The 20512-nt window shown below is 33.8% G+C and overlaps 2 protein-coding genes across 4 annotated transcripts in view; one reads left to right on the top strand and one right to left on the bottom strand.

The window, feature by feature from the left end:
- LOC118191345 (tRNA pseudouridine(38/39) synthase) overlaps positions 1-5811 on the top strand; it is a 50820-nt gene extending 45009 nt beyond the window's left edge. For all 3 annotated transcript variants that reach the window (XM_035362142.2, XM_035362143.2, XM_035362140.2), the window contains one exon: positions 4541-5811. Coding sequence is in view for 1 of the 3 variants with exons in the window: in XM_035362143.2 (XP_035218034.1) it covers positions 4541-4602 (62 nt within the window). In the remaining 2 variants the exon portion in view is untranslated. The remainder of the gene's footprint in view (positions 1-4540) is intronic.
- A 308-nt stretch (positions 5812-6119) lies between these two features.
- The window catches only part of LOC118191343 (uncharacterized), a 422216-nt gene continuing 407823 nt past the window's right edge, over positions 6120-20512 (bottom strand). Inside the window, exons 11-13 of the mRNA XM_085818089.1 lie at positions 19390-19474; positions 16948-17020; positions 6120-6257 (exon numbers count right to left, since the gene is read on the bottom strand). Of these exons, the coding sequence (XP_085674215.1) occupies positions 6154-6257; positions 16948-17020; positions 19390-19474 (262 nt within the window). The 3' untranslated portion in view covers positions 6120-6153. The remainder of the gene's footprint in view (positions 6258-16947; positions 17021-19389; positions 19475-20512) is intronic.

The raw sequence follows: 20512 nt of genomic DNA, 5'->3' as shown, positions 1-20512 counted from the left end.
GCTTGAAAAGTGCTTATAGGTGCTTATTTTTTTTAACTAAAATTTGGCTATGAACCTTGTTAAATTTCTGTCCCTTTATGGGAAATTTTAACACTGAATGATCACCACATATCTAAAGTACTGCGGATATTGCATTTTCTGATGTTAGGTCTGAAATTTTATCTAAGGCTGCGAATTATCTGCTGTCTTAGCACCCAAGGCCATTTTAAATATTTGTGAATGCTAAACAATATCTGTTTTTCAAATTACTGTAAGCACCACCTGCTTTTATTAGTCTTTTTTAACAACCAATTGAAAAACTTTGTGATTGCTTCACACATTTTACTGTACTCTTATATTATGCAACATATTTTAAATTACCCTTATAATCTGGTTGTAATTTACTTAATTATTGTTCTGTAAGCATAGTGATAAGACAAAACAAAACATTTCTGACTTTTTAAAATTAAGTTTTATTAAACGAATATTTTTATCAAACAAAGTTTTAAATCTCAGTTTAAACATATCACTCTGAATACATATAGCAGATTTAGTATAAAACATAAGCATATTCCATTTATATAACTTACATAAACTTTGAATTGATAGAAATGCATATATTTTCACTTTATTTACTGATATCACAAGACGAAGCCATGTTCTTTTTTCTTGTGTAGAACTGGCAGAAAAATGGAAAGATATGTATATGAGGACTCAAACATGTACATAGATGATAAATCCAAAGAATATTACTTTGAATGCATAATTTTATGCTTAATTATCTTCTTTGAAAGCTCTGATGGGTAGTAAGAAATCCTTATTATTACATATATTATTAATTACAAGTTCAGTTTTAGTTATGTAAAGCAAGCAAAATTCCAGAACTGCAATTAAAACAAATATTTCATATTTTTACATATAGAAAACTGCTGCTCAAAGAATTAAATATCTCTGCATCTGTTTCTTTTGATTATATGTATATTTTAAATAAATTTTTTAAAACTGTTGACATGTGCATTTAGAATAATTCTGTTTAAAAATTATGTATAAACTATAAATAATTCTTATTTTCAGAGTTCAAAATTACTTTTATGTATAGCTGAAAGTAAAATATAATTTTTGTGTAATCCAACTAGATATATTTGAATATTATATATGTATATATTATTATGTCTTGAAGTTGACTTTATGTCTGAGGAAGTTTTATTTTAATTATATATATGAAAGGAATTAAAATTGTCGAATATGATTAAAGCTTGACTTGCCAGTTTATATTGTAATGGAATAGATAGGAAAATTTAAAAGTGCAGAAAATGGATTGTATGTGAGCATGTATATAGAGCACACCCATTGATTCCATGATTGAGTTATGATGGAATTCTGTGTTGTTAAGTAGTTTGGTCCAGTTATATTAAATAGTACATTTGGCAACATCTGTGCAATAAATGTAAATATTATTCAAATGGTAATTACCTTAATTATATGCTTTGTGATTGGTATTGTGTGGAAAGTTTGTTGAGCAGTGTGTTACTGTACACATTTAGGCAAATGTCAGATGGAAACATACAAACTGCTAACACAAATTTATAGTATTAACACTTTCCCATTCGAAACCTTCAAGTGACTTCAATGTATATGGAAGTTCCAGAAAAGTTGTGAAATATAGCAACTGCATAAACTTCAACTTTTACAAATTCTCCATAGTTTCTATGGAAATTCCTTAAAAAGTGTGAGCTGTGGAAAATACCAATAAAACTAAGGATTTTACTGAGAGGGCAAGGAAAATAGTATGAAAAACAATCAACTTATTCCTTTAATGGATGATGAAATATATGTGACATCACATGTTTAGTTGATGATTTTGAAGGGTAACCAATTGTAGTTCAGCAAATTCTGGTCCTTATTTTTCCCATCAAGCACTTTTCAGATCCTGTTCTTTTATATTATGGCAAGAAAATGTTGCATGTGGACTTTCTTCAGTTTTTGTGCTGTGTATAATGTTACCGTAAACTGCATATATTTTCTCAAAGGCTATGCCATAAAATCAAAAGAAATATTAAATTTCTTCATAAAAGACAGTGAAACATATGTTATAAATGCTGAATGCTATTTAATTTTTTAACTGAACACAACTTTCCAATTTTAGTTTTGGTGGACCATTTGAAGGAGCTTTTAAACAAAATGTTTCTGATTCGGTCATGAAAAAAAGTTTCATTCAAATGCAGCCTGTGAAAATTTTTTCCTATTATTAAATAAAAAAAAAAAAAAAAAGATTATATTTTGACTAAATTTAGGTAAATTCTACAAGCCATATTTTAACTAAATTTAGGTCAAAATTCTTGAAGCTGTTCTTATTGAAAAAGTAAACATGCAGGCAAATGAAGAAATACATTGTAGGAAAAGATTATCTAATTCAGAACTTAAGCTTGCAAAGTATGCTATTTATAAATCTTTACATTTGTAATTTACAAATAATTTCTGAGTATTTTTATATACGATTTTATGCATATTTCTTGGTTGTGTAAAATTTAATTTTTTTTCCACTGTAGAAATCAGAATCCTCAAGGATATATGGTTTATGGATTCTAATTTTCTCTATGAGTGTTTCTGATGTAATATATTTGCTTCAGTAATGGATTTATTGATATTTCTGCTCCAGTATTTATATGCATATAATATAAATACTGGAGCAGAAATATCAATAAATATCTAATGAATATTATATATCTAATGAATATTATATATCTAATGAAAATTTCTATTTAAATATGCATATAAGAAATATTTTAGTTATTAAATTTTTTATATTCATAGATTTTTAGCTGAAAATAATTGAATTAATTTCTCTTAGTGGTTAATTAAAAAATATATGCCTTACATGCATATTTTCAAAGTTGTAAAAATGTTGTTTGCATGTTGACTTTCTGACAAGTTTTGTTGCATGTTTGAGGGCTATGCAACTGAGAAATGATATAAAATGTTGAGAAAAAGCAAGCCAACCAAACAACTAACAGTCAAGAAAATAACCACCATTGCAAGGATAAGACTACATGTCAGTAAATCCCCAAACAGGATTTTCTCATGAAATGAGTGTGTTAGCACATTGTCCTGTATAATACTGACAGAAAAAGAAAAGCAGAAAATGTTTTTAATTCTATAAGTCCATGCAGACAAAAATCTTCTACTTCAGTTCAGTCATTTTTTTTCAAAACCCACAGCTAGTAAATATTAGTAATATGAAAATTCAAATCAAACATCCATAAGGATCACAGCAATAATGATAGTAATAATAGAAATATTCTTATTATCATCAGGGTTATTGTTACTTTAACCTTTTTGCCAATTTTAAATCATTAAGTTGCAGTTGCTATGGCAAGAGTTCTGCTTGCTGGTTGCTTCTAAACAAAAAAGAAACTTTTCTACATGCCATCTAATTTCACAGCATGCAATTTCTTATCTGTACCCTGAATGAGCTAGCATGTTTGATTTAAGGATCCTTGGTTTTTGAGTGCAGGGAAGTTGAGAAATGCAATGCTAGTTGAACTGAAGGCCATTTTAAAGAAAGCATTGCAGGATTTTCTATAAGTTATGGAAAAAGGATCTTACTCTGATGGTAGACATGTTTGAATATTAAATATCTCAGAATTAAAATTTAGGATCTGTGTGTGGATCCAGTTAGCTGAACTGTTGAATTCTACTATGAACTGCTGAATTCTTCTTGTAAGATACTTTTATAATTATTACAACGAGTGAAAAATGCCTTTAAATAAAAAAGTGTAGATATATCACTGACAATATTAATCTAAATTAATAAAAAGTTTTAAATATCAATGAAAGGAATTCTGAATTTTAAAAAAAGTTTATTTTGATTCCTGAATATAGATATGATTTTTATTAATTCATAATGAAGTATATTTGATATCTTTTAATACATAAGTAACTAAAATGGGAGTTAATAGTTTTATATAGCAGTTAAATAAAATTTAATGTAAGTACATACATTTTTGAAATAAGAGTAGCCTTAATTGGAAAATCTAATTTTTGTAGGGCGGCTGTATCTGATCTATATAAATATATCTTATTTAATTTAACTAATTTTTTTATTTGTGTGTTACGTATTTTATTGAGTATATATTGTCTTTATTAAGTATACATAATTCATTTACATCCTGGAATGTAAATTTGAATATGTATAGGAATGTGGAATGTAAATTTGAATATGTATATGAATAGATGGCATTTAAAATTTGATTTGATTTTGAATACTGTCATTTGTGCAGCTCTATTTACAAGGAAAACATTTTTATTTCATATCTATCACGATATTGCAAAATAATATTTAAATTTTTATTTCTACACCATGAATCATTTAAATTATGAATAAATATATAAGGTATAAAGTTTTCATGTATAATGTTCTTCATATATATTACATTATTTTTAATGTATTATAGTTTTTAAAATTGTAATAATGGTGTATCATTTTCTTTTTTAGTTTAAATGACTTTAATTTTTATATAAATGTACAGCTTAACATGGTTAATAAAACTGTTTGTTTCAGAGAGCTTAGAAGAAAGAATTGAGCACTATAACAAGAAAATTAAAACAAGTTTGAAGAGCTAATGTTTTGGAATTTGTTGTATTCTGCTCAAAGAAAGAAGCTAAATAAGTATTATTGAGTATTTACAGTAATTATTATAATAGATAAAACCTAATTTTTTCAACCTATTGAATTAGATGAAAGCCATCAAAATTATAACTCGGTATTTGCAACTTAGGAGAGAAAAAGATAATTTGCAAATTATTTTGTTAATTTATGTAAAAGAATAAAAAATTGTCCCTTTTAAATCATATTAACTATTAAAACTTAAAAAATATTTCACAGAATGCTTAAACTACCCCTTTTTTGTTGTGTTTAAATTTTCTTATGAATATATGTATGGAACTTTTGCTTGAAATATTTTTAAACAGCACTGTTTTTAAAATTTCATTTTGTTAAATTTTGCAGTTTTCCTATTTAAACTACTTAAAAAAGCATAAGAGAGTAATTAACAAGAAAAAAATTATATATCATCGAGTTAAACAAGCTAGATAATTTTTAATGTAGAATGTCTTATTTAGCTGAATAGCCGTTCTTCTGATTTTACCAGTAGAATGAATTGCAAAGATTGGCTTTTTATTAGCAGATTTGCAAAGAAAATAATAATGTCATGACCTTTGTTTAAATTTTGCATTTTTAAAGTACATTTAGCTTGGGAAATAGCGTATTTGAAACATACTATGCTTTCTTTACTTTTTATAAATTTCATACTAATGGGACATTTATTTTAAATCCTCCTGAAATAATTTTCTTTCTTATTATTTAAATGGAATAGTTTTAAATAATAAATAATTTTTAATTAAGTCAAATCAAAACATTGAGTATTAGTAGTATGTTTAAGAAATGTGATGCTAAAGCATTTTGAATAGTTAAAATAAATCTGAGCATGTATAAAACCTACTTAATTTTTTCTTAAACTGAATTATCTTTTAAAGAATTGATCATATATAGTATCATAATTTAAATTTATGTACTTAATATACTGGTGTTTAAGAATTCAAATGTTGAAAATGTTCTTTGTGAAAAATTGTGTGAATTGTTTGTGTGAAAAATTAGAAAAATTAATTTTTTTTCCTAACTTAATGTAATGTTAGTGTTAGCTGAAGAGAGTAGTTAATTTTATAATTTATAAATAATAGTGTCAGAAATGATATACTGCAGTAATATCAGATGATCTGCAAAAATTCGTTAGTCAGTATACATAATGTAATAAATGTTATGATATCAGTCTATTTGGTTTTATTTTAGTTTGCATTTTTTTCTGCTTTGTATTTTTGCATTTAGTAAACAGCTGAATTGATATTTATAGATCTACTTTTGTTTATATGAAGTAACTACTAAATACAGTTGTAGAATACATTTCACTAACATTTTACATCAATTTCCAATTTAGGAAGTACCTTTCATAGTATTTTATGAACCACTGAGAAATTCACAAAATTTCTTGTTATTTATAAGCAAAGATGTTATAAGTTTTAAATAGATTACATATAGAGAATAACACCTCTTATACATTATGAAAATAACCTGTACAATCATCAGTTGCAACTGAATACTGTTGAGTCATCAAGGAGTCATCTACTGTCATTGTTTTGATACTGGATGGTACAAAAGCGTTCAAAGTCAGCAGCTTCTTTCTCTAAAACATCAATTAATGCTTGTGCAGATTTCCTCTCAACTGGTTAAAAAAAATGAAATCTTATTTTACAAAGTAGTTATTAAACAAAACAAATGCTTACTTTAAATTAAAATATTGTTACGAATTTGGCATTTAAATAATTAACGTTAGTTGAATTGTAAATTAAATGGTTTTATTTCCCGCGCAGTGCAGCGCGTGACGAATATTAAAAGAAAGCTAAGCCGAAAAATTGAAAATACAAGAGCGCGTGCATGTAACATTTAATAAATATCTCTTTTTGATTTCGAGATTTTTGATTTGAATTCTCGCACGCGATTTTAAAATCTTATAAAAGGAGGAAAACCTCTCAGTTCGTAGTAGTGACTTAGTTTGTTGTTGTTTAGAAAACTGCTCTTGTTGACTGTAGCGGATTAGCTTTCTTTAGCTGTTTTGAATTAAGTTCTCTTGAATGTTTGAGTAGTTAAAAGATAACTACTGTGAGATATTGTAATACTGCATGAATATTTTAGGAAATTTAAGCATATTTGTTGTGATAATAATAAATTTTTGTTCATTTTTCATCAGATTTGTGCATTCATTTCGTAACGAACCCGTACCCACGCAAGAATTTTTGGTGTCAGGCGTGGGGTTTGAATGCCAATATCACTAGAGCGATTGAAGAACAATTGAGACAGCTCATTACTGCTTTTGCTGCGTTCCAAGAAAAGATAGAAGCTGGCCAAGCATCATTTAAAGAAGAAATGAAAGAAAAGATAGATGCTTGACAGGACAAGATGAAAGATCCTGTTAAAGATGAGATGAAATCCGTTAAAAATGACATGAATGCTGTTAAGGAAGAGACTACCTGCATAATAGAAAACAAAGTTGGAGAAATTCAAGAAAGAGTTTCTTCCGTGAAGGAAAAAATAGAAGAGAAAGTTTCTGCTGTTGAGCAGCGAATCGAAGGAAGAGTTTCGGCCATCCAACATCGAATTGAACAACAAATTGATGACAGGGTATCTGCAGTTGCCAAAGAAGTTGATAATTTAAAGAAATTCGTAGCAATGGCAGGGAGCAATTCGGAAGGCTTTAAACTCCAGACTGTGTCCGGTGAGAAGATCGACATCGATGGAAAAGTAAACATTAACATCACGTTTGGAAGTGCCACTTACCATCACACGGCATATGTAGCAGAGATCACTGATTCTTGCATACTCCGATTGGACTTTCTAAGGAAATACAATTTTTCCTTGGACTTTAAAAATAACGAATTGCATTTTACATCTGAGGACATTGCCCTATTCAGAATTAATGATGAAGTGAAATCTATCCACAAAATTATATCTCAAGATGATATCACAATACCCGCAAGAACCGAGTTTTTACTTCCTGGATCCATAGCCGAAAATAGAAATTTCCGCTTCGGCATCATAGAATATCCCGATAACTGTAATAGCCCAAAAGGAGTACTAGTAGCCTCAGCACTTGTCGACCTATCCAGACCGGTTATCCTCGTCTTCTGACGTGGGTCGAACTAGTTTGACACAACATAGAATAGATACCGGCGATCATCCCCGGATCAAGCAACATCCAAGATGTATACCATTTGCTAAACAGGAAGAGTTTCTTCCGTGAAGGAAAAAATAGAAGAGAAAGTTTCTGCTGTGGAGCAGCGAATCGAAGGAAGAGTTTTGGCTGTCCAACATCGAATCGAACAACAAATTGATGACAGGGTATCTGCAGTTGCCAAAGAAGTTGATAATTTAGAGAAATTCGTAGCGATGGCAGGGAGCAATTCGGAAGGCTTTAAATTTCTACCCATGCCTACTCGTCCCTTTCTGAAGCTATCTACATATGATGGGAAGACCTCCTGGCAAGTATATAAAATGCAATTTTCTGTAGTGGTGGAAGTGAATGGATGGAATTCCCAAGCTAAGGCCTGTCATCTTGCCGCTTCTTTGAGAGCAGACGCAGCGGATATCCTGCAGACTCTTCCCAAAAACCAGGGATTAGACTTTGAAGCTCTATCTGGCGCATTGGAGCTGCGCTTTGGAGAGAAGTGTTTAAAAGACTACAGCAGGCTTCAATTAAACTCCGGTCAGCAGAAGCCCACCAAAACACTTCAGGAGCTCGCCACGGATGTTGAAAGGCTGTCACATCACACCTTTTCAGAGTGCCCGACAGAAACAAGAGAAATCCTGTCGCTGCAATATTTCAGTGATGGCATCCGGGACCCTGAAATACAGAAAGCACTGCGAATGCTAAAGATTTGAAAAGCGCTTTAGTGTATGCCATGAAATTCGAGGCAGCCCAGCAAGCCACTCGTCGAGACCGCCACCCAGTCAGAGCTGCTCAAGTCACCGCTCGTCTAGACAATTTAACTAGACAACTAAACGCCTTGAGACGGAATATTGGTGATAAGAAACTGACCGTTAAGTGCTGGAACTGCGGTGCTGAAGGACACATACGACAAAACTGCAGAACACCCCAGGGTATGGATGTTAAGACTGCTCCTAAAAACAGCAGTGAAACTAATTAGTGGCCATCTCGCGGGGCGGAGGTTGCCAGATAATGAAAAGCCCCAGTTTAAAGCGCTTCAGATTTCTGCAGTGAGAGGTGGCAGTAATGGACTTTCATAATAGGACATCTTAATGGAGTTCCCTGCAATATCATCCGAAAAGATTTGGCTCAGCAAGTGGGAAACAAACTTATCTGGAGGATGCCCTGCGTTACCCTCCAGACTGTGTCCGGTGAGAAGATCGACATCGATGGAAAAGTAAACGTTAACATCACGTTTAGAAGTGCCGCTTACCATCACACGGCATATGTAGCAGAGATCACTGATTCTTGCATACTCGGATTGGACTTTCTAAGGAAATACAATTTTTGCTTGGACTTTAAAAATAACGAATTGCATTCTACATCTGAGGACATCGCCCTATTTTCGGAATTAATGAAGAAGTGAAATCTATCCACAAAATTATAGCTCAAGATGATATCACAATACCCACAAGAACCGAGTTTGTACTTCCTGGATCCATAGCCGAAAATAGAAATTTCCGCTTCGGCATCATAAAATATCCCGATAACTGTAATAGCCCAAAAGGAGTACTAGTAGCCTCAGCACTTGTCGACCTATCCAGACCGGTTATCCTGGAGAGAGTCGCCAATGTAACTGAGAAGGCGAGAGTTATTAAGAAAGGTGAAGTGGTTGCAACATGTACTCCAGTAACCAGCATTAAAAGAAAGAGTAACATCCCAGAATCCGTGTCCTGAGAGAGCATTACATCGGAGTTATTGCAGAATGCACAATTAAACGATAAAGAGAGAAATGCTGCCGATCGTGTCATTAAAGATCTTCAGGTTGTTTTCTCCTGCTCGTCTTCTGACATGGGTTGAACTAGTTTGACACAACATAGAATAGATACCGGCGATCATCCCCCGATCAAGCAACATCCAAGATGTATACCATTTGCTAAACAGGAAGAGGTGCGAACACTGTTAAAAGATATGGAAGAAGGCGATGTCGTCGAGCCTGCAGCGAGTCCATGGGCATCTCCCATCGTTCTCGTCAGAAAGAAAGACGGCTCAGCAAGATTTTGCGTCGACTATCGCCAATTGAATGAGGTTACGAAGAAAGACAGTTATCCTCATCCTAGAATTGACGACATTCTAGACACTCTTTCTGGAAGCAAGTGGTTCTCAACGCTTGATTTAAAGAGTGGGTATTGGCAGGTAGAAATACATCCTGATGACCGAGAAAAGACGGCATTTACTACTGGACAAGGGCTTTGGCAATTCAAGGTGATGCCGTTTGGACTGTGTAATGCGCCGGCAACATTCGAACGCCTCATGGAAACTGTTTTGAAAAGTCTTTCCTACGAAGTCTGTCTGATATACCTGGACGACATCATCATCGTCAGAAAGAGTTTTGAAGAACATCTAGAAATCTTAGAAAGGTGCTTCAGAAACTGAAAGAAGCCAGTCTGAAGCTGAGTCCCGCTAAATGCAGATTGTTCCGAAAGGAAGTGACTTACTTGGGACATGTCTTCTCTGCAGAAGTTGTGCGCATGGATCCTGAAAAGGTATCTACGGTTAAATCCTGAAAACGTCCCAAAAATGTCCATCAGCTAAGAAGTTTCCTTGGACTTTGCACCTACTGTAGGACATTTGTGAAAGACTTTTCTACCATCACAGGACCCCTTCACAAGCTGACAGAGAGCAAGCAAAAGTTCTTGTGGACAAAAGAATGCGAGGATGCATTTAACAACTTAAAAGAGGCTTTAACATTTGCTCCAATCCTGATGTATCCTCAGCTCGACAGACCATTTATTCTCGACACCGACGCGAGCAATGAAAGTGTCGGTGCTGTTTTGTCCCAAGAAATAGACGGCCAAGAACGTGTAGTGGCGTACTGGAGCAAGTGCCTGTCTAAACCAGAGAGGAATTACTGTGTCACCCAGAAAGAGTTGCTCGCCATAGTTAAAGCTGTAGAACATTTCAATCATTATCTATACGGCAGAAAATTCCTCCTCCACATGGACCATGCCTCATTGGCCTGGCTTTTAAATTTCAAGAATCCTGACGGTCAAATAGCCAGGTAGATACAGAGATGACATCACTATCTGTCATCGTAAGGGATCATCACACTGGAACGCCGACACCCTGTCTAGATGACCTTGCCCAGAAAGCTGCTGATATTGTTCCAGGGTGGAAGCGAAATACGAGCTGCTGACTCCGGTCACAAGACAAATTACAACATCAACATCGGCTGATCGAGACCCGTGGAGTGATGATGAAGTCAGGAAAGACCAGCTGGAAGACCACGACATTAAATCCATAACTGATTTAATGGAGTCATCAAACAGAAAACCTACCTGGCAGGACATTTCTATCTGTAGTCCTACTACAAAACTATACTGGGCACTCTGGGTTTCACTTCATATTTGAAACGGCGTCTTATACCGGAAATTCGAATCGGATGATGGGAAGATGTTCTGATGGCAATTGATACTTCCAAGATTCCGGATTCCTGATGTCCTTAAAAAACTACATAACAGCCCTACAGAAGGTCACTTTGGAATAATGAAGACCTTGCAGAGAGTTCGTGAGCGCTTTTACTGGAATAATGCAAAGGATGACGTGCAAAAGTGGTGCCGATCTTGCGATGCCTGTGCAGGTTGGAAAGGACCGAAGAGATGCAGCCGAGGCAAGCTGCAACGTTACAACGTAGGGGCTCCTTTTAAATGTATCCCCTTTGACATCTTGGGACCTCTGCCACGAACTGCTGATGGCAACAAATACATAATCATTGTCATTGATACTTCACCAAGTGGCCTGAAGCGTACCCTATTCCTGACCAAGAGGCTGTTACAGTAGCTGAGATAATGATACAGCACTGGATTTCCAGGTTCAGAGTGCCTCTTCAGTTACATTCCGATCAAGGAAGGAATTTTACCTCAAGAGTAATCAAAGAACTATGCAAACTACTCGGCATTGACAAAACTCAAACGACGCCATTACATCCCCAGTCGGACGGCATTGTAGAGAGGTTCAATCGAACCATCCTTAATAACCTCTCATTAGTAGTTTCCAGAAACCAACAGGACTGGGACAAGAAATTACCACTGTTTTTACTGGCTTACCACAGTGCTATCCACGAGACTACCGGCTATTCCCGATCTCAGATGCTCTTCGGTCGTGGCCTTCGTCTGCCTTGTGATCTCTTGTTTGGTCGCCCTCCGGATGCGCCTTCATCGCCTGAGGTACACATCCAAGATGTCCAGGCCCGTTTTGAAGTGATGCACCGTTCTGCATGAAAGCGAATGAACTTGGCGACGGAGAAAGTGAAGACCAGATACAACGCGAGAGCTACTGGACATAGATTCAACAAAGGGGACAAGGTGTGGTTGTGGAATCTGACTTGATGGAAAGGACTCTGTCCGAAATTACAGTCATTTTGGGATGGTCCGTACACAGTCCTAAACAGGCTGAATGACGTCGTGGTTCGGATCCGTAAGTCTTCGAACTCTAAACCTAAAGTCGTTCATTACGACAGGCTAACTCATTACTATGGCCATAGTATGTAGTGTAAATAGTGTAAGACCATGGTCCTTTTTGTTTCTAAATGTGTATTTAGTATTTGATAGCATTTGATTTGTTTTATTTATTGTTCATGTTGTTTATTATTGTAATGTAATGCTTATTATTGCACTTATGCCTTGGTTGTAAGTTTAGCTTCCTGTCCAGGGATTGTACTGCCCGGGATGTGCAGTCCTTGGGAAGGGAGCAGTGTTACGAATTTGGCATTTAAATAATTAACGTTAGTTGAATTGTAAATTAAATATTTTTATTTCCCTCACAGTGCAGCGCGTGACGAATATTAAAAGAAGGCTAAGCCGGAAAATTGAAAATACAAGAGCGCGGCGTGCATGTAACATTTAATAAATATCTCTTTTTGATTTCGAGAAAGTACTAGAAAATTTTCGCATGCGATTTTAAGATCTTATAAAAGGAGGAAAACCTCTCAGTTCGTAGTAGTGACTTAATTTGTTGTTGTTTAGAAAACTGCTCCTGTTGACTGTAGCGGATTAGCTTTCTTTAGCTGCTTTGAATTAAGTGATCTTGAACGTTTGAGTAGTTAAAAGATAACTACTGTGAGATATTGTAATACTGCACGAATATTTTAGGAAATTTAAGCATATTTGTTGTGATAATAATAAATTTTTGTTAATTTTTCATCGGAGTTGTGCATTCATTTCGTAACGAACCTGTACGCACGCAACAATATGCTCAACAACGACAATTTTAGAAGTCAAACAACAAAAATCACCGCTATATTTAAAAATTTTCCAGGGCTAGTTTCAATGATTTGACTACTGATCTTCAGCTGCCAAAGTGCAAATGAATGAGATAAGATTGGGTAATAAAGGTAAGATAACTCAAAGATGCCGCCTAACCGGTATAGTAGTTAGTGTTGCTGACTGCTGTGCCGAAGGGCCCGGGTTTGAATCTCGGAGAAGGCATGGATGTTTGTAAATGTATAGTGTCGGTACTCTAAATATGCAGCGAGCCAAAAGTCCTCTCATGTGGTTTGGTGGAAAAGGTGCAAATTATTTGCACTTTGGCAGCTGAGGAAGATTGTTCAGTAGTCAATCCATCAAAACTAGTCATGGAAAATTTGCAAATATAATGCTGATTTTTGTTGTTTGACTTCTAAAAAAACAATTATTTAATAAATTGAATTTCAAACTCAGGATAAGTAAAAATTTACCCAGCTAAGTCATTATTAGTTTTAAACATGTGTAAAAGTTTTAACAGTGTAGAGAAAAAGGGTTTCATGGTAATTTAAACTTATTTTTATAAACAAAATGTATATGTACAAAGTACAAAATTTGGACATCTAATATCTGGAATGTTCTAATGTCCGAATCTCTAGACCACCAGCAAAACCATATTTTCCTTACAAAATCTAGGAATGGGGAATACCCTAATTCAAAAAAGAAAAGTGTGCCATAAAAATGATTTTCTCTAGAGAATCACAGTGGGGGCAATGACAATATATCAGTTGATGCGAGTCACGTACACCCTTTGTGGGTCCAGCATTTTAGTCTGACCTAAACAATAACACCACAGCCAGTGCAGCCACATTGAGCAGCAAAATGCTTTGAATTTAGTGAAGAACCGAGTGGAAAATTTAGGGGTGGCAAAATTTTTAGAACTTAAGGATCTGCCAGGCAGCAGAATGCCCTAAGACATATTTATTTAGAGTAGGATTTTTTTTCATACTGGTTTCATTTTTTAGAATAACAGCAGGGAGTGGGAAGAATTAGATTCCGAGGAACAGTTAATAAAGAAATTTACTCCTTTAACTTTTTGATTTTGTTCCATCTATTATTATTATTCAAAATTGCAGTTTTAGTAAATGGTAACATGTGTATTTAGTCTTTCCCTGAAATTGTACATCCATCAACCAGCCAGTGGGTATTAAAATTTTACCCACAATGAAGTAAAATAGTTTTTTTAAAAAGTGATGCAACAGTAAGACTATCCAAGAATTCCAGAAATATTTTAATATAAAATTTGATGTCTGAGACATTGCAAGATCATAAGAGAATGTGTGTGCATTTTATAAATGCTTATCATAATAACATATAGCAAACTACCAAACTTCATCATGATGAGAATGAAAGCTACGAATTTGAAAGTTTGGGGATAGCACAAGAGCGAAATTTTCTAAATGCTAAGTGAAGATAGCATAACTGAAATCTTATACTATGATGATGTTGCTTCAATCATCAGTCAATTAACTGAACAGCAAATATTTATAGTGCGGTTTGAAATCCCGGAAGTATTGCTATTTCAGCTTTGAGCCACATGGAGTGGTGATTCAGAAAAACTCTTTGTTTATACAAAATTCTTTTTTCTTAGAAAAATATTATTAAAGAATAGTATTAACTGAAGTCCTGACGATTCCATATATCAGACTTTGTATTGTATTAAAATGTACAAATATGCAGAAATAAAAAATGAAAAAAAAATGATCTTCATTAATTTTTCATCTGTTTATTTTAACGTTATGAACATTGAGTTGCATCCATTGACTGGTAATTCCCATTCTTATAACTTAGATGTAAGATTTTATTAATTCTTTAAATAAAAGTGCTTAAATGCTTGTGAATTTTGAAAAATAGATTTGGTGAAATTACTGTTGTGTCATAGATAATATACAAAAATATTCCTTTCAAATTTTTGTTACCACCCCAGTATAAAAAGAATTTTTTCAACTATCATTTCAGACTGTTGGAATAACAGAATACACTGGTGTGCAAAAATCAAAGACGAGACGGTTTTTTCAATATAACTTTGTACAAAACAAACTTTGTTACAAAAGCTTTTGTAACTTTGTACAAAAGCTTTTCAAATCAACACATTTAATACTGTAAGATCCCCAATACGTAAGGACATGAGTAATGTAAGCAACACTTACTAAAAGAGAAATCAGAGGGATAAAAGCTGTATTGAAAAAGTAGCATGAAGCGCAATGCGACTGAAGGCGGAAACATCCCTGTGATGGGTGTCCAGCAAGAAACATCCGGTCTTTAATAGGGGATATGATCTCCCCTGACTGCTAGGCAGGTTTCACAGCGTCTGCCCATGCTGAGAATGAGGGTGTCATTGAGTTGTTGAGGCATTGCTGCCCATTCGTCTTGCAGCGCCAATCGAAGCTCCGGAATCGTTACTGGTGGTAAGGTACGAGCTGCCAAGCGTCTGCCTAGAAAATCCCATACATGCTCGATGGGATTGAAATCCGGAGATCGTGCCGGCCAATCCATACGTTCAATATCCTCACTCTCTAAGAGCTGTTCGACAGCTACTGTGCGATGACATGGTGCATTGTCGTCCATGAAAAGGAACTGCGGACCCATAGCGCCTCTAAAAAGACGCACATATGGAAGAAGAATCTCGTTACAATAACGGGTCCCGTTGACTGAACCTGCGTCAAAGATGTGAAGGTCTGTACGACTACCAAGCATGATGCCTCCCCAAACGAGAACACCGCCACCTCCATACCTGTCCCTTTCAATGATGTTCGAGGGATGATTGCGGCTTCCCCGCTCTCTTCAGATGAGTATGCGATGAGAATCGCTACTCAGACTGAATCTGCTCTCATCTGTAAAGAGTACTCGTCCCCATTCATTGTGTCTCCAATTCCAGTGTTCCCGGCCCCACAGAGAACGCCTTCTCCGATGGGCAGGCGTTAGAGGTACACACCGTACAGGGCGTCGTGCAAACAGACCACCACCGTGCAGTCTTCTGGCCACGGTAAAACGCGATATCGGTCGTCCAGTTGCCGCCTGTGTCGTGTGTCTAGCGATTTCTCCCGCTGTCTGCCGCCTGTTTCTTATGGCCTGTAAGGCAATATACCGGTCATCTGCGGGTGTGGTTCCTCGTGGACGACCACTACTAAACCCCCGGATAGCTGTTCCTGTAGTTTGAAATTGTCTCCAAAATCCTGAAACGATGCTGTGAGCAATTCCGAACTCTGCAGCCACACTTGTCACACTGCGGCCTTCCTCCAACTTCCCAATGATTCGACCTCGGGTAAAAGCATCCAGATGTCGTCTAACAGATGGATTATTCGCCATTTCTTGCTGAGGCAGCAACTCGGTGTGATTTTAACTGCTATACGGCGTGCGATCTCTTTGCCAGAAATACTGATCTTGCACGGACAACATGCTTTATACTACTCAGACACTCCCCCATTACGTCTACCTGCATATCTGCGCATGTGCTACCGTACATCACCTTACTTAATCTCCTGATTGGTCTTTCTGTCTGCTCTGCCTCTTCATTCAGCTGATATGCTAATTTTTCGACTTCGTCCTTAATTTTTGCACACCAGTGTATAATGCGTGTTTTATACATAGAAAATACCTCTATATATCACTGAAAAGTTAAGTGATTTATGATATTTATATGACTGGAATTTAAATGTGAATTATTTAGAACTGTCAAGCATTGCATTGTTAGCATAAAACCCAATAATTTGTCATAAGTTACTAGCATGTTTGTGAAAGTAACTGTAAACATTTCAATTTCACAACATTTTTAAAACCTGTCTTTAAAAGTTTTTAAATGTGAATTAAAAATAATATTTTAGAATTAAACATTGTAATCCCTTCTGCCACCAAGAGGAGAAATAAATTTAAAGAAAGTAAAAATAACATTAAAAGGTTTTATAACATACCTTTTGTAAGTCTGCCCTGCAGCCTTTGATTTTCTTTTTTCAGGAATTGTATTGTAGCATCTTGTCTCCTTAGCTGCAATAAAGCATATGAGAAATTATTTTAGTGTGAAACTGTATTTGGATGTTATTTTGATATTAAGAATTTAGTTACAACTTAATATATTAAAGTTATGATAAAAGTTTAATTATGCCCTTGCCAGTCAGATAAAATAAATTTTCTAATGTACAGAATTGAGGAGAAGTTAAAAATTATCTACAACACTTTACTTTTATAAGTAACATTGTTATCTTTTTAGAGATTACAGATAATAATTTCAATTCTATTTAAAGATGTTATAGTCGAAAGGTCAAATAATGTACTAGGATACATTTTATTTAATACAAAATTTCATAAAAAGAAACTGTGTTAAGAATAAGATAAAAGGCAATATTACAGTTATTTTGTGTAGTGAAACAAAAGAGGGTGTTAGTCTAGTTTCCATGAAAAAACAATAGAAAGAAGAAAGAGGCTATAAAAAATTTTGAGTATGTCAAAAGATGAATTTCATTTTTTATAAATATTGTAAAAATTGTTTACATAAAAAACATTTTTCTTGATAAAATTAGCAAATAGAATACCTTGCTGAAAATAAGTGCTGTATTATAATATGTAATGTGGTTATCCTTGCAGCAGTGTAGGGATGTTCCTCAGTGATTGTGATATTTTCAATCATCTCAGTACTGATAGGCCCCAGTGTGTTTACTCATAATCAAATAATCTAACAAAGAGTAAAGAGCATTTTCCTCTTTAAACAATTACACTTATCCATTCTCATTATTAGTTGGTATATTAGTAACACCTCCCTGGTATATTGGATTGAGACAAAGCTGGGCAATCCAAGTGCTCAATAGTCTTTTTTGAAAATGGTTTTCCTCTATATAAGTTCAATTGAAGTTGAGCATTCCAGGGTGTCATTTCTGTAATTTGGATCACACAGAAATTGGTGCATTTCCTGAATCAAACACCATCCTAAGTGCACATGAAACATCTACTGAAGGGTGTCTGATAGATGTTGCTGGAATGGTGGCAAATACTTCATTATCTCCATATTGATCACTACCCAAATTTGTTATTCAGACATCTTGGGTTTGTAATTAAAAGATAAAGATATATTTCTTATCATACTAGTTCATATGCTTGCATGCTGTTCAGCTGCTGTCTGTGCTAGGCCTCCTGTTTAAAATTGAAAACAGTGGAAATGGAAGTTCAGCAGAAAGGGTAAACTAAAATAAATGGCTAAAATGATATAACCAATCACAGGAAATTAAAATAATAATAATAATAATAATAATAATAATAAAAGAAATACAAATTAATAATAAATAAATAAATAAATATATAGTAAAAAAACCCACTAAGTTAACAAATGAAAGGGGAGATAATTACAGTAAAAATGTTTTTAGTCTATAAGAGTTTCTGCTGCTAAAATTTTAGGAATTCAAAGAGATCATCAATATATTTCCTTCAAAAGTATTAAATTACAAGGTATAATAATTACAAGGTATAATAATTCATGGTTTAATATTTGTTTGCAAAAATTGACAAAAATTCTAAACTTATTTAAAACATCTCTCCATAATGCAAAAATACTTTACAGTATTCATACTAATTTTTTTCTCATACACTACTATTTTTAGAAATTTATTCTAATTTCTTTTCATAGTCTTGTTAATATTTGTTTCTGTTACTTGAAACTGTGATGAGTAGAAAGCAATTTATGATAATATGAATGGCGACGGGTATTAATGATCTTTTGTCGTACTAAATTGCTTTTCATGCATTCTTCAGCATCTTTTGGTTTAGTCTTTATACAGAATTGAATTACCTTTTCATCAATAATAATTTTTTATGCAGTGCTGGGTAAATGTTTATGTAATTTTCTTTTCCTATCATGAATTTTCATTAATTTAGTGAAACATAGCTCATAAAACTGATCTCTGCATATGAAATAGTCAAAAATGAGTTGATTACAGAGATAATAGTAAAAATTTTTCAAATGACGCTCATAAAAATAAGTTGATTACAGAGAATATAAGTGTGTAAATGGACTTTTTATTCTTCACACTGTGATAAAATTGCTTCTTTATTGCTACTTCTAATATTGTTTAAGACAGTTGGCAGTATTAAGTTTGATGCATTTTAATTTTCATAACGTAACAGTTTTTTTGGCTCAATATTTGGTCACTTATAAAGGAAATAAAAATATTCTTTAGAAGATACTAACTTCTGTTTTAGGTGACAAATCAAAATAATGCATTCAGAAAGATCAGTCTACTGCAGTCTTTTATGGGTTATAGATATAAGTATATATGCATATTTCAAAGTTGTGATGATGATGATAACAAATTACATATAAGTTTATTTCAAAACAAAGTGTAGATTAGAAAAGAAAACAAAAATACCAAGTTATGGAGTCTAAGTACTTCCTGCTGCAGTCTTGTTAGGCATGTGACTTGCGTTTGGTATGCTTCTAAGCTCTTCTGTCTCCTGATTATAAATATTATATCATATTAATATTTTATATCAATTTAGACCAAAATAATTGATATAATAATAAAAAATATAAATTACCAAACATTATTTGAAATCCTTTATTTTCTCTGTTCTCATGAATCATTAAAGCATTGTATAAATGACAGATATTATTGGTCTTTTTTCATTAATAGATTAATTGTAAATTTCATTCATAAATATGAAATCTTTTTCAGTTTCTGTACGACTACCCAGTGTATGTTTTTCATTTCTCCTGTTTGGTCCAAGGAGTGGAATATGGTTTTAGAGTAGACAATTTTAATATTCTCTTTTTATAAGTTATTCCAGGATAACAATGACTATCCACAAAAATATGTGCTATATAAGTTAGATGGTATACTATATTTTATACTAGAACACGTTTATTCCCACCTCCATCAATGCTATTCGAATGTTCAAAAGTATTGCCATCTTTTTTTCAAAATTAAACTTTATATGACTACCTTCACCAGTTTTATGATGACTGTTTATCAAATTGTAAACATATTTCTTTTCAAGATTTGCAAACTTTTCATGACATCTTTACGCATCAGTTCATAATGATAATTATGTTTCCCCAGTGATGAAAAATTCAAAAAATTTTCACATGTTTGAATATACAAATTTGAAACTACTTAACACCTGGCATACCATATTGCAGAAAATACACTCATGCCCATAAATTAAGGATAATTCGGAGTCGCGCGGAAATCGAACTCTAAAATAAATATATCACCTGTAAAATCACTACACACATCTTCAAGAATCATATGCAAATTTAGGAAGTAACCAGATGACACCGATGGTACGTCACAATGACGAGAGTGATATATAAGGAATACAGGCAAAGAAGTAAAATTGTTCGCAGGCACTTTATAAGCATTTCAGTGCAATAACCGGATAGTTATGACACAAAGGATGCATTTGGATGATTTTTTACGTGGTAGAATTATCAGCCATCTGGAATGTGGGCGTACCAAACTGGAAGTATCAGACAAACTTGGAATTGCCCAG

The sequence above is a fragment of the Stegodyphus dumicola genome, chromosome 6 (genome assembly GCF_044657685.1).
Source record: "Stegodyphus dumicola isolate Sdum_Otavi_A_Nest chromosome 6, ASM4465768v1".
Lineage (NCBI taxonomy): Eukaryota > Metazoa > Arthropoda > Arachnida > Araneae > Eresidae > Stegodyphus > Stegodyphus dumicola.
The sequence above is the reverse complement of the archived record's forward strand: the minus strand, read 5'-3'. Positions and strand labels throughout refer to the sequence as shown.